At 38.0% G+C, this 16,165-nt stretch overlaps 1 protein-coding gene across 1 annotated transcript in view; it reads right to left on the bottom strand.

Moving 5' to 3' along the window:
* Positions 1 to 16,165, bottom strand: part of LOC149239699 (vacuolar protein sorting-associated protein 26B) — a 227,820-nt gene that overhangs the window by 150,572 nt on the left and 61,083 nt on the right. The window contains exon 4 of the mRNA XM_089373493.1: positions 14,650 to 14,724. Within this exon, the coding sequence (XP_089229619.1) occupies positions 14,650 to 14,724 (75 nt within the window). The remainder of the gene's footprint in view (positions 1 to 14,649; positions 14,725 to 16,165) is intronic.

The raw sequence follows: 16,165 nt of genomic DNA, 5'->3' as shown, positions 1-16,165 counted from the left end.
AACTTGCAAGTCACTCAAATTTGAATTTAGGAGGGAAAAGCCCCAAAGAGAAACTATAAAAGGAAGGGAGGAGAGTCATTATGATCATCATGGATTGTTATTTCTTTTGATTTTGGGCTGAGGCTCTTGGAGAGTTTTAAGACCTCTTTTCTCTGATTGGTTTTCTAAGGGAGCAAAGGGCTGGAGTTATCTGTGTCAACGAACGACTTGTAAATTATCTTTCTGACGCAGCGAAGGCTGGAAACTACTTTCTGAGGCAGTGAAGCCTAGAACTTTCTGAGGCAATAACAATGCAGGGCAGCAAACGAGGCTGGCTAGTGTGATCCTACAGCAGCAAGGCCGAGACAGGGCCCTAATTTGTATCTTCATCTATTGATGGATACAGCAGTATTAGCTACAGTTTAATAAGCTATGTTTGTGTTCATATCTGTGGATCTTGTAGGTCTGCGATAAGCTTGTTGAATTGGCCCTACTTATAGTGGTTGCATGTGGAAGCAACTGTTGCTTGAGTTCTTTGTTATACCACTTGTGAATTCAATAAAGATCCTCAATGTTTTTATAGATTGGTGAGTAATGCAACACCGTTATGAAATACAATTTTGTCACGTGTTTTATTGAAACCCTACCTCAGAATTGCATCCCTAGGGTAATCTCACTAAGAGCGATATTACAACTTCATGAAATTTTGATGTAATATAAGTGTGTTAATACAAACTCTGGGGGGTGAAGATCTACTGGACACTTCAGAACTCAATCATCTAATTTGACAATCACTTGAATTATCGTGTAACAGCATAGACCCATATTAACTTTGTATCTATTAAGCAATGATGGATCAAAAAAATTGAAGCAAAAGTTCCTAAGATGACATGGGTCTATATTGGTGGGTGTGTGTGTGTATATAAACCCAACTGTATGGATTTAAAGCAATGTTCCACCAAGACTCCGGGATGGGGAGACAAGGGTGTGGGGAGATGCACAAGGGGGACGTGTGGGAGTACCCTCAAATTTTAGGGAAATTTAGGGGGGACAGGGGGACATCGGGGTATATATATATTTTTTCTTTTTTAATATATATATATATCAAATTTCGTATTCAATAATGAAAGCATAAATACAATGAACATACATAATGGAATTAAATAATGAAATACATTGATCCATACTCATCATCCTTACTAATACATACATGATTCATCCATAGACCACAAGATTCAATAATGAAATACTCCAATCTATATTCATTATTCATTATTCACCATTCTAGAATCCACATTGATTTAAAAATTAAATTCATCATTCTAAATTATAAATTGATTTAAAATTAAAATTCATCATTCATCATTCTAGAATCTAATTAGTACTATGCAAAAAAGACTATAATAGATACTGTAATCTGAACATTGGAATAATAAATTGATATAACTAAAACTCAAAAATAGTGGAGTGATGAGTCTAAAAGTCACTCTAAAGTACAAAGAGGGTTGGGTGCTCTTTATTAAATACTAATTCCATACCCTTGTACATGACAAAATGCAATGGAAACATTGCAATCCATCGAATCATGAATTCCTAAAAACTGTTAAGTCTGCTGGATTTTGAGTGAGATCTAGAATTCTACTTTCTCCATATGAAATCCAATGAGGTCAGAACCACTCTCAAACATCCTGAGTCATTTCATGGTAATGTTAAAAATTTAAGTAAAATGATGAAAATGAAAGATAAAAGAGAATGTCACGTTTACTTTAAAAATTTAACATTTCCATGAATTGCATAGCATCAATAGGGAAATATGATCAAATACTAGGTTTTCCCTGTCATAAATCATTGTTTACAAGCAAATTTAATGTGGGACGCATAGCCCATATTGAGGGGGGACGCCTGCCCATATTGAGGGGGGATGCCCAGGCATCCCCCTTTTGGGGACTCGCATCCCCCACACTGGGAAACGTCCCCCCTGCATCTCACTGCATCTCCCCAAAAGGGGGATCTCACTGCATCTCCCCAAAAGGGGGACGTGGGGAAACGTTTCCCCAGACGTCCCCCCATCCCGGGTGCGTGGGGTGCGAGGGGTGCGCACACCCAACCCTGGGGGACGCGTCCCCGTGGAACACTAATTTAAAGTCAATGGGGTTTCGCTTGGGTAGTTGGAAAAAATGTTGTCATTCTACCCATTCAGAGTCAATTCCCACATGTGACACGCTGAGTTCATAATGAGTATTTCTTGTAATGGCTTCAAGCCTTGTTGTCTGAGTAGTCCCTTGACGACTGAAACATGCATATTACTCGTATGAAATATAAAGATATTTCCCATGGACTAAACAAAAAAAACAATCTCTCTCTCTCTCTCTCTCTCTCTCTCTCTCTCTACATATATATACACTATTAGATTTATTTTCCTAAATTTTCATTTTTACATTGAGAATTTTTTTATATGTTGATTTATACGCATGATTGTTACACCTCTCATCCCCACTTTTTTAATTACTATATTTGGAGACTTATGCCATGTGTCAACTATATATATATATATATATATATATATATCCTCTTAGATTTATTTTCCTAAATTTTCATTTTTCACTTTGAGAATTTTTTGTATATGTTGATTTATACACATGATTGTTACGCCTCACATCCCCACTTTCTTTAAATTACTATATTTGGCCAACTTATGCCATGTGTCAACTTAGCATCAGGCACAGACATTACACATCTATCTCACACTGGTTTGTTGAATGTACCTCGCTTCTCTTGTTTCTATGCTGTTGTACATCCACTTGTAGGCTAAGTCACCTGACACGGGGATTCGGGACACGTAGGATTCGGGATTCGTGGTGTCGGATTCGGGACACGCTGACCCCCGGAACAAGACACGTTAGGACACGTTATATATTATTTTATTAAAAATATATATATATATATATATATATATATATATATATATATTTAAAATATATATATATATATATATATATATTTAAAATATATATATATATATATATATTTAAAATATATATATATATATGATGATATATCTTAAAAATTAGTTATTAGCATATTTCTTACACAAATTTTAATTAATGATACAAATTTATTGATTTCAAACATAGATCTTCATCTATAGCTATTAGCATGCATAGTACATACAAAATTCAAATAAATGTCAGTGGTACTGGTCACATAAATGATAAATGATAAATCTATTAAAAATTTAAATCATGATTCATAATTCATAACTGAAAGACAACTTACAACTACAAGATAGTAAGATAAACACACTGACAACTGTAGTTTTCTCATTAAGTCATCAAATCAAAATCTGTTACATAGGTAGTGTTGGTGCAATGCCAATGGCAAATAGAAATAGAAAATATAAAACAACTATAGGTATACAAGCCTCAAGGCATCAATCAGCATCAGAATCAGCATCACTGTCCCCATCATCATGGTCCCCACTGCTCTCCTCTGCATCCTCCTCCTCCCCTGTATCCATAGTCGCCTCTGCATCTGCTGGTATGGAGGTTGACCCCTCTAAGTCATCAAAACTAATAGGGTCTAGCACTGGATCACCGAGATCCATGTTGGCCAATGCCAACTCAACAGTGGTGTCCAGACCCATATCTTCAGGAAAGACATCCCACATCTTTGTCTTTCCCCTCAACCACTCTTCCCTCTGCCTGTAAATAAGACGAAGGTTGGTGTGCACATACACCATTGTCTCTGCCCTGGACTGCTCAAGCCTGTTCTTCTTCACAGTATGCAAATTCCCATATGTGCTCCAATTCCTCTCGCAACAAGAGGATGAAGTCACCTGAGAGAGGAGCCTCATGGCTAACTGCTGAAGAGGACGGCTTGTTGCCCCATGATATGCCCACCAAGAGTAGGGCTTCTTAAGCCCCCTGTCTCTAATCACATCATAACCTGCAAACCGACCAGTGCCAGTGGAAAACTCTGCAAATGAATCCTCCACCTCAGCAAGCAATGCACTACCCTGATAAATCCGCTGAAGCGCCTCTTTCCTCCCCTGTGAGATTTCACCATCCATGTGAGGAGGGAATCTGCGGGAAGGTCCACCATTCAGCCACTCATGGCTGTAGTATTTGGGGTTCAATGAGTGAGCCAAACAATGTAAAGGTGTACAATTCTTGTCCCATCTGCGGACAAGAATATCATGTATGGTATCGCAGAAGGCCTCTGGTGATGTCTCATACGGGGGGCACTCACTCTGTAGAATAATGCTCCTCACAGACTCAATCATGGAATCCCATCCCTCATAAACCTCTCCTAGGATGGGTTTGTCTGTATCTGCAACTCGAAGCAAAGAGATGATAGGGTCCATGATCCGAATAATTAGATCTACCCTCTCCCACCAAGCATCATCTAGTACCGTGTCCTTCACTCTTTTAGAGGCTGCCTGATCTGTCTTTCTCCAAAAAGACCAAAACTCAGAAATAACCATGGACCCAAGAGCAGTCTTGACCTCCCTCAACCTCTTCAACATCATGAATGAAGATGCAAACCGTGTATCAGCAATCTTCAACAATGATAGATTGCTATACTCCTTGTAGATAGTGAGGGCATTTGTATGATTTTGCACAAAGTTACGAATATGTCTTGCATCCTCAATAATGCTTCCAATCCAAAGCACATCAGAAGCAATGGATTTCAGTGCTAAGTTCAATGAATGGACAATGCAAGGTGTCCAAAACACTTGTGGATATTTAGCTTCCACAATCATGCCAGCCGCCTTGCAAACAGGTGCATTATCTGTAATGATTTGCACACAAGAATCAACACCTACCTCTTCAATAACTCTAATAAATAACTCACCCATAAATTGTGCATCCTTGTATTCGCCAAGTGTATCCACTGCTTTCAGGAAAACTGGACCATTCAAGGAAGACACCATGAAGTTGATGATTGGGTGTCGTGCTGGATCGGTCCATCCATCAGAAACAATGCTAAACCCAGATGTTGGCCATGATGCCTTAATAGGCTCGAGCATTTTTTGCACCTCTTTTTTTGCCTTCGTCAACAATGTGGTTCTCAGCTTCTCTGACCCAGGAGGCACATACCCTGCTGGAGCCCCTTGAGTTAGAGCTCGGCACATCTCAACAAATAAAGGTGAACGTGCAACATTAAATGATATGAAGTTTTGATAGAAAAAGAAGGCAATGGTGAGATCAAGCTCGTCCCATCTCTCTTTTTGGAAAATCCTGTCCATTGGACCAAGTGATCTTCTTTTTAATGCTTGTCCCCCAGTAGAAGTAGAACTCTCAAATGGAAATTTGGAGGTGGCTTTCCTCAAAAATGGAAGGGGGTCTTCATTCCTGCCCTTGGGTGCTTTTGATTTTGAAGCCAGTGCCACATGTTCCATACCAACATGGGCCTCCTTTACCAATTCTTTTCTCTTTTGTTTAGGAATATCTTTACAAGCTCCAATCCCCTTACCAGGTATAGCCAACAAATGTGCTCTCACACGGTGATATGTGCTTGTGAAAGAAATGTTACAAAAGCTGCATTTCCATTGCACATTGCCTCCTCCCTTTCCCTTGCTGTTTGACCCACCCTCTCTTGCGACATATTTCCACAATGGATATTTTTCATTGTCTTTAACTCCTCTTCCCTCAAGATTACTTGCAGCAGATTCTGATGATATTGGGGGAGGAAGAGCATCTCTACCCATGACATTCTTGCCCTTCCTTGCTGCCCCTGCCGTTGATTGAGCCATGTTACCTCAACCTGTAAAAAAAATGAACAAACTGCTGTAAAAATTTAAATGAACAAACTGCTGTAAAAATGAACAAACTGCTGTATTACGAAACTGCAGTCAAACATTCAAGTACTTTATTTCTGAACTATGATAATTATTTCCAATGCTAAGGAGTTTATTTCTGGTTATGAACATTGAGGTCAAAGTTAAATGTCATCTAGTAACCATTCTGTAAAGAATCAGATTCATTCACAACTGCCAAATGGTAAAAGTCACCTAATAAAAATTACCCCCACTAGAAAGTGCCACCAAATGGTCAAGACAAGCAAAAGTTCTTAAAACTTATCCTGAGAACAGCACCTTCTAAGCATGATAGGGATGTCTTTTTTCCTAGTTGATAGAGTCCCATGTTTTATTCAAGCAATAAACAATGGTATAAAAATATTGCAAGCCCACAGAGGAAAACATAGTAATTAGTATACATAACAGAGATTTGCAGAGGACACGGGCAGATAACATAGTATACATAGCAGAGATCTGGAGACAAATGGATGATCCGACAGGCAGACAGGAATTGTGGGGCGCGATCATGCTGGCAACTTAGAACAAATGTGAAAATCAAAATTAAAAAAAAACAAAAAGAAAAAGAGCTAACCCTAACACATACCCAAACGATAAAGCAATTAAAAAAAGATGAAAATCGAATGTTTGTGCAGGTCTGGACGGCGGCGGATAGGAGCTCGAGCGGGGGGCGGAGAGGGGCTGCAGGTCGAGTTCGCAGGTTGATGTAGCTAGGGAGAAACAAGTCTGTGAAAGGGAGGAAGGAGCCGTGGGTATAGAGCCTCACGATCATATATACGCAATCACAATCGCAGTTTACCATCACAATCAGACTATATATACGCAGGCGGCAGACTATATATACGCAGGCTATACAACACAGCAACTTAAAACTGAAATTGTAAACCCGTTCCCTTACCTGTAGAGTCTAGACTGTAGTGACGCAGCAACTGGACTGTGGTCTCCTCGCACGCAGCAACTGGACTGTGGTCGTTCGACAGCAACAAAGAATGATCATAGCAGCAGCCCGACGCCCCTTTTTAACACTGCAGAACCTCAAAACGAACCCTAAAACCCTCCAAACGCGTCGAAAAACCAGGACTCGTTTCCAGGATCGAGACACGAATTCGAAAATCGCGGCACGTTACGGGACACGACGTGCCCCAGTATGACACAACGTGCCCTCTAAACATGACACGAATCAGCACAGAATCGTGTCCGATTCGGGATTCGTTGCCTGTTTAGAGCGAATCCGGTTTCATAGCTTGTAGGTATATATTCATCAAAAAATCTTCCTTAGCCCTTGCTTTTGTCAACATTCACTACTATAGCGACACGTGCACCCAAACTCCCCCTGCGTATTCGACGCATTTTTGTTTCAAAACTTTGAAACACGACTAAAATGTGTTTCCCTTTATCTTTCATTTTCATCCCTCTACTTAAATTTGTAACATTACCATTAATTGCTTTAGGATGTTTGAGTTCATATCCCATTCAAAATTCAGAAGATATCACAGCTTTTAGGATTTCAAGATTGGTAGGATTGTACGATTTTCATTAGATTCTATCATGTATAAAAGTCTGGAATTGGCCATTAATCAAGAGCATCAAGCCCTTTATGTAACCTCGATGGTAGTGATATTTCTTATTTGACTCCTTTGTCATGTTCTAGCAAAAATGTACCCTTCACTCTAACCAAAATCATTGATTAGACATGCTAAGCTTTTTGTACCAGATTTTAAAGCTTGGATTAGGTAGTTTCATCAAAATTGGATGGTGTTGATTGATGTCCCTAGCCGATTGAGGTAGAGGCAAAAGGTGATACTAATGATGTGTTGAAGAAAGTTTAACTAGGTTCGGTCTTCATAAATGTAATTTTGATCTTTGTACTTGTAAAAGAAAAGAAATATTATTTTTGTAAATTATAACAATGAGTTTCTTGCTCATTGCATAGGTCTAGCACATATTGAAGTGCTATAGGGAAGTCAAAGAGTCAAAAGAAAATTGAAGAGCTCTTCTTGAGCATATATGTAATGTATATGAGTCAACCTAGTGTCTAGATCAGCCCTCCAAGACAAGCACAATCCTCTTGAAGAAGGCAGCAAGCAAAACGATGAGAAATGCAGCCATGTCAGCTCAATAAAAGGACACAACGTTTCACATCGTCACGTCGACTTAAGTACATGGACAGAAAACTATATATACGCAACTAAAGTCACCACAGGAAGCACAGAAAACTTGGACTTCTCTAAAACTTTGAATGATGACAGAGACACAGAACTTCAGAAGGGTATAGGGGGTACAGGAATCTCGGACCAAGGCAGTTGTTCAGTACTTTCGATGGAGAGGTATCACTATGTTTCTTGGATGGGTAATACAGTGAGGTATTCTCAGCATAACAGTGACTAGGTGCCAAGAGAACACAATCTCATTCTCAGTGAAAATTCCAGTGTTGTCACAAGTATTCTACAATACCCCACACAATCTCGACATAATTAAGATGGAAGGATCTCATAGTGACACACTATCTCGGCATACAATTAAGTGCAGTCACAATCTTATGACAGTCATGATATCGTTCTTGATGAAGACATAGTCACAAAGGTTATGATCTCGGTGAAGGAATAGTTGTGATGAAACTATCATGATATTGGTGGATCTACATGCAGCTCTCCTATACATATCTCAATATGAAGATCTCGTTGATAAAGACCTTGATGATGGTGCAGCAATGATGATGATCTCAGCAGTGTCAAAGAAGAGGATTGGTGTCTTGGTCTTGGAGTGGCCTAGTAGGTCAAGGGTCATGGTCTTAGTATTCGTCAATTGGAATCTCTATAAGAAGAATTTTTGTGCAAGTTTTCCTCTCCAAAAGGGAGAGGTTTTGGCCCTAGCAGAAAGCCAACATCGTGTGTTCTTGTCTCTTTGTTTTTTGGTAGCTATTTGATGAACTAAGAATACACGCTCTAATAATAATAACAAGTGAAGATTGTGCTAAGAAGTAAAGTTAAACAACTCACAAATAGTTATAATGCAAGAAGAATCTCATTATCTACATGTGCCCTAGAATCTTCAACATGGTATCAGAGATAAGGTGTTGAAGTCAAAGGAAGGGCAGCAAAAAGAGGCATACAAGGATCAGTTTTCAAGAAGGGCATCAAAGCAAGTTGAAGGGCTTTGTCAAGATTGAATGACTAGTCTACAACAAGCAGCCTACAACAACAAGGGTTTTTGTCTACATAATCAAGGAGACAGTCTACAACAGCAAGAACTTTTAACTCCACAGTCATCATCAAAAGGCCACCAAGACTCTCATCAAGATGTCTACAAAGCAATGAAGCTCAAAGGACCTCAAAATCGAAGATCACATCATCTTGCAACCCTATAAGCAGTCCTGATCTACACTACAGAAGAAGGCAAAGCATATTGAAGGCAATAAGGCATGGACATCTTCAAAAGATCATCCGAGGAAGCAACAAAATCCTCATCAAAAGGAGCAACCTTTTCTATTGAAAAGCTCTCTCATTGGAAAGAAGATCATCCAAGAAGAAGCTCTAATATATCTTCTTCAACCATCATCAAAGCAATTAAGGTGAAGATTTCATCTTCACATGTCAAGTAAGTATCTTTTCATTCTATAATCAAGTTTGGTTAAATGACTTCGTGTTTGCAAGGAGATCTATAAATCAGTTGGGTCATCAAGATTCCTTGCATAAGAAAGGAGGATAGATATAGTCCCCGGAAGAGAAGTCATATGAAATCAATAAAGATCCTTTCATCCCTATGTAGCAGGAGAGGTGACATAAAAGAGAGATATGAAATGCTAGAAGATATACTCTCTGAAATACAGTGAAGAAGGTCATATCACTTAGACCTAATTGAAGGTATCAAAGAATGAAGGAATATCTTCATAAGATCTCAATTGGGAGATGAATATAATCATCATTGTTCTAACTGATAAGCAAGGTAACAAATGTCCATGAACAAAAAGGTTACCTCATTCAACAATTTGTGGTCTCTATGCTAGATAGAGAAAAGTTGATGGCAAAAGTATTGAAGGTTAAAGGACTCAAACATGTGCAGAAAGGAAAGGGAAGTTTGATCCTCAAATAGTATAGCTAAGATTCAATGCTATGGAAAGATTATGGAAAGAAAACTCATATCGCCGGAAGGATGGAGGAAGTTGAAGAAAAGGACAAAGGAAAGAGGGAGTAACAAATCTCTACTATGATTGAGATGATATCCCTCACAAAAGGATCCTATCATAAGCTCCTAAATCTTTTGTTACAAATATGACCATGATAATAAGATGTATCGTGGCATCATGGAAGCATTAGAAACAAGAGCTTGTGACATCACCATGGGAATCATGAAGGACAAAATCCATGACAATCAAACATGAAGGATATAGCTCTTGGGAACCTCATTGGACATTAAAGGAAAGGAATAAGTCATCCAGGACAAGGCTCATCATACATCAAGTCAAAAAGGAAACATTTTCCAGATGGGGATATGCAAGATCCTCAAGATTCTCTGATGGAATCCTCAACGGAGGGTTCACTAATCTAGAGAGGAAGCAAGTGTTTCATCAGGAAATCCAACTTATGGAATTCATGAGATGATGGTATGATGACATGAGAAATGAAGCAGATCAAGGGATTGAAGATATTTTCAATCAAGGAAGCTGTTGGAAGAAGCCTAGATGACCTAAAGGTAAAATGAGGTATGTATGCTTGTATTTAATATTATAAAGTCATGTCGTATGGTTGCAGGTAACATGGATCACTACTTCTATCTTGAGAAGCATGATCAAGAGAAAAAGGATCTCCTCCTCTGAAAGGATGCAGGAAGGCATAAATCACACTAGATGAAATCAACATAATATGTCCTCATATGAAGTATGAGGTGGTTGACTACAATTAAGAAACTCTGATTGAAAGCTCTTGGGAATGGAATGTGTGAGGAAGGAAGAGATCGTGAGATATGCAACCATGATGAAGGCAATCAACATCCAAAAGACCAAGAAGATTTGACTAGGAAATCTCCCGAAAAGATATGAAGACTCTGATGGAAGTCTGAAAAAGATGAAGACCCTTGACAATGGATATTTTGGGAGATGTGTCAACATGTATGCAGGATGTTGATACCTATAGGAAAATGTCATGATGAATAACCATCTCATAAGGTCTATTTGATTTAATGTTATGTTTTGATTTCTTGAATAATATTTGGATGAGTTCATGCAGGGCTACTGGAACAAGAGTTGTAAGTACAAGTACAACTAGCATTCATGTGGTGGATGGAAATCCCTGAAAGAAACATGATGAGGAAGAAGTAGCCATATGACGAAGGTTCCAGATATGTATCAAGAAGGTCACTTTCCATGAAGAAAGGAATGACATGACAAACCAAGAAGAAAAGTGATGGATGGCTAATTCCCTACAAGGAATAAGCTCTACTGAATTTCATGACATCAAGGAAAAAAATTGATCAAGCAGCTGAAAGACCCACGAAGAAGAAGTTGTTGATGAAAAGGAGAATCCCTAGTTAAGACGAAGCTCTGACAAGTCCCTAATTAAGAGGGAGCTTGGACAATTTCCTAGTCAAAGAGAACTTGGGTACATTCCTTTACAAGAATGGGCATATCCTCCCTAATTGAGAGAGAGAGAGAGAGAGATAGACACAACATTCTTGTCTTCATCTATGAAGAAAGAATGGAGGATTGGGTAATCATTTGGCATTCGATGCTCTTTGAGGATGTGTAGGGCATCCAAGATAAGAGTAGGCAAGAGGAACGATATTCTTTGAGGGTTGGGAACCCAAGATAAGAATAGTCCTAGAAGGTCATACTCAATGAACACCCGAGTGGGTATGTATCTTGAGATACAATGATGAAGGTGGCTATAATCATTAGTCTCCCCAACATTGTGCTCTGATCTAATGAGAGATAGAGCTGTCAGTCAAGGCCTTTCTATGGAAACAATGTTGGTTACTATGATGCTATACAGATGGGTTACCAATCTTATTCTTCTTATGAGAAATTCTTCAAATTGAGAATGACCAAGTACCATTATGAATACCTCCCTAGTTAAGAGGGAGTGTTGAAGAAAATGTAACCAGGTTTGGTCTTCATAAATGTAATTTTGATCTTTGTACTTGTAAAAGAAAAGAAATATTACTTTTGTAAATTATAACAATGAGTTTCTTGCTCATTGCATAGGTCTAGCACATATTGAAGTGCTATAGGGAAGTCAAAGAGTCAAAAGAAAATTTAAGAGCTCTTCTTGAGCACATATGTAATGTATATGAGTCAACCTAGTGTCTAGATCAGCCCTCCAAGACAAGCACAATCCTCTTGAAGAAGGCAGCAAGCAAAACAATGAGAAATGCAGCCATGTCGGCCTCAAATTGAATTAAATAACTAAAGGACAGTCATGTCGGCTCAATAAAAGGACACAATGTTCACACTGTCATGTCGGCTTGAGTACATGGACAGACAACTATATATACGCAACTAAATTCACCACAGGAAGCACAGAAAACTTGGACTTCTCTGAAACTTCGAATGATGGCAGAGGCACAGAACATCGGAAGGGTACAGGAGGTACAGGAATCTCGGATCAAGGCAGTTGTTCAGTATTTCGGATGGAAAGGTATCACTATGGTTCTCGGATGGGTAATACAATGAGGTATTCTCGGCATAACAGTGACTAGGTGCCAAGAGAACACAGTCTCATTCTCAGTGAAAATTTCAGTGTTGTCACAGGTATCCTACAATAGCACACACAGTCTTGGCATAATTAAGATGGAAGGATCTCATAGTGACACACTATCTCGGCATACATTGAAGTGCAGTCATAATCCTATGACAGTCATGATATCGTTCATGATGAAGACATAGTCACAAAGGTTATGATCTCGATGAAGGAACAGCTATGATGAAACTATCATGATATTAGTGGATCTACATGCAGTTCTCCTATACATATCTCAATATGAAGATCTCGTTGATAAAGACCTCGGTGATGGTGCAGCAATGATGATGATCTGCGCAGTGTCAAAGAAAGGGATTGGTGTCTTGGTCTTGGAGTGGCCCAATAGGTCAAGGGTCATGGTCTTGGTATTCGTCAATTGGAATCTCTATAAGAAGAATTTTTGTGCGGGTTTTCTTCTCCAAAGCCAACATCGTGTGTTCTTGTCTCTTTGTTTTTTGGTAGCTATTTGATGAACTAAGAAGACACACTCTAATAATAATAACAAGTGAATATTGTGCTATGAAGTAGAGTTAAATAACTCACAAATAGTTATCATGCAAGAAGAATCTCATTATCTACATGTGCCCTAGATTCTTCAACATGATGAGGATCCCAATATGAGTTTGTCATTTAAATGTTCTTGCCTATTTATTCATAGTGATTTTTTTCCAAGTATATATATATAGATCATGTTTCCTCATTTCCAAATTTGTGGGGGTGATGTTTCCAGTGAGTTTCCATTTCAGAAACATGTACATATTTCCTCGTATCATGCAACTTCACAAAATATGAATCCTTCTTGTACCAGGATGGAGTTTGCATGAAAGTCCTTGGCAAGAATGGTAACAATAGTTCATCAGCCTTCCTCAAATCTTCCTTAATAGCACATGTCTTCGCCATAGTTATTGGACTGGCCAGACCAGACTAGTTCACCCTAACATCCCCCATTATTGCAACCTACCCACATGGCAGTTTGAGGGGCAAATCAGAAATGAAAAGAAAAGGAAAAATAAAAAAAGGGGTGCCCCTCCCCCTCACACCAAAACCTTATGTGCCAGCAGACATTGAGGATGACAACTTAGGTGGATGGACCTGAATCCTCAAGTAGCACCAAGCACTCATGTCCCTGAAGAATTGCAACAAAGCCCAATGGAGACAGAGGACTGCAATATCGATGATGACGATCATGGTGTACGGGAAGATTTTGAATATATGTAGTTATTTATTGTAGCATGATGTTTTTGTACTCTAGAGGCCATATAAAACCTCGATATTTATGTATTGTTTTCATACACATATCACACCTAGTGTCGTTTGCTATATTCACCATTATATAATATATACATCGCCAAAATTTGTATATTTTGGCGACTAACGATTTGGATTAGCAGTGTAATAAATTTTATAATGTATGCTTTCCCTTCAGGGTGTTTTGCACTATCATATGTAAAGTGGATGAAATAATCAACCATGCAATATTGTTGAATGTAACAACTAGGACCAGCATGGTGATTTTGTACATGATAAACGGCATATCCTTCGACTTCAGAAAATAACAGTAAGTAACCAAAATTAAAATAAATAATTGACCCTCTAGAAGCTACGCAATATAAGGACCCACAAACCTGATAAGCTAGATCGGAAACCTAATCCATTATGTGTCCCCAACCATCAAGAAGTGACCCTAGATGGTCTCAAAAATCCAAGAAGATGTTTCTAAACTGAGATGTGATTCCAAATACCTAGTACATAGGTTGTCTACTAAGAGAGCTTGCAAATCTCACATACCAAATATCACAAGAAAGACAAAAGAACAACACAAGACAACATATTTCAAGAAATCATACGCATAATAGCAACTTCTCCTTTTCAACCTTCATCAAACAGCAAAATTCTATTATTCTATGACAAGTTTGAATAGAATGTTGATTTAAAATTGGAGTCAATGTTTAAAACAGTTACCAGATAGCCTTCCATACAAAAGATTCTATACACACACACTGGAGTGAAGCCGTGGAATTAAAATATCACTAGAAGAAAGAGACAAGTCTCCAAGTGCAACATGTACTGCTACATGAGTATCACAAGTCAAAACAATCGACCATTTAAGCCACATACCTGCTTACGAGTTTTCCCATCAGAAAAGGTGATAGATATTATACAAGGTGGCTTAAACGCTCCAATGAGATAGTTCTGGCAAGAATAATAACACAGATTTAGAAAAGCCACTGATATTAAAATGAAATTATAATCATGCTACTCCAAATAGACAAGAAGATCTCCAATTTCCTTTCAGGAACCAAATAGCCCCCTCAAAGTTAATTTATTCACGACAGGTATAGTTATTGATTAGCAAAGTGTGTGAAGATCACTGGAGCATTCCTGTATTTCAAGTATTTTTGACTTAACAAATTACATAACAACTTTGTGAGCACTTTTGCATTAACAATCAAGAAAATTTTGCTGAGATCCATTTCGAGGATGTTCACTTTGTTTAAATTGAACAGTTCTCTTCATCTACCCAATGTTCAACCAAGTTCCGTAGATGTGGGAATGTAAACAGTTCTCTTCATCTATCCAATGTTCAACCAAGTTTCAGGGATGTGGGGATGTCTCTGAGGGATGTGTGGAGAGAACCCTCAAATTTCAAAGGACCCCATGTGTTAAATATATAAAAAATCAAAATATAAAAACAATAGAGATTTTTAGGCACAATTAATCACAAATCTATAGTATATACAACTAGCACAGCCATATAAATTAAATGGCTGGTAAACAATGATAGGCACCAAAGCATTTACTTCATGTCACATTTCACATTACCAAGATTTTTAAAAATCATAAAAATTAACTAAATTATAACTTTATTTATTAATTATAAAAAGAATTAATATACAAGTGAAACATATATACATTTGCAAAAACATATAACAAGATTTTTAACCATAGAGATTCACCACCACTTTACCATGGAGATTCTTAACCTGTAAATAGGCTTTGTTACAATACCATGGGCCAATGCTATGGCTTACTAATACCACATTCCCAAAAACCATAGCTCATGTTTATATGACATTCTTTTAATCAATCAATTTAATTAAATGGCAGAAAGGGCATAACTAATTTTGAAATAAATCTCAACCTCTGATCTGTGACTACTACTAAAAATATTCTAGAATATTCTGTGGAGGTTAAATCCTTCCATCCACCTAGTAATTATTGATAATTAAATTTAAATTCTCGAAGCCCTATTCCAAAATACACATGCCTATCGGCATAATTAAATCAACATCATCCATGATCCAATTGACAATTACACAAATTTCAAATTGGTATTCAAATTAGGACAGCCATTACATTTGTCATTGTAAAATCATCAATATCACCTAAAAATGAAATTACAAACTGACATGATCATATAATTACATCCATCATCATTCTGATAGTAAAGGGTCAAGGCTGTCATAACAATAAATAATAAAAAAGAAATATATCAAGGCTCAATCAGCCTCTCTTTGTTCTTCTACATCTATGTGCTACAAGAAATTATAACATAATATATGGGAATGTAATGACGCCAGCCACTAATTCAACTCTAACTGTTTCTATAAATTTTACAGCCAAAGAAGTGAAA

The sequence above is a fragment of the Pinus tabuliformis genome, chromosome 8, assembly GCF_031772625.1.
Source record: "Pinus tabuliformis cultivar Carrire ecotype Pingquan chromosome 8, CPIR1, whole genome shotgun sequence".
NCBI classification, from domain to species: Eukaryota; Viridiplantae; Streptophyta; class Pinopsida; order Pinales; family Pinaceae; genus Pinus; species Pinus tabuliformis.
This window is presented reverse-complemented; position numbering and strand designations above follow the sequence as displayed.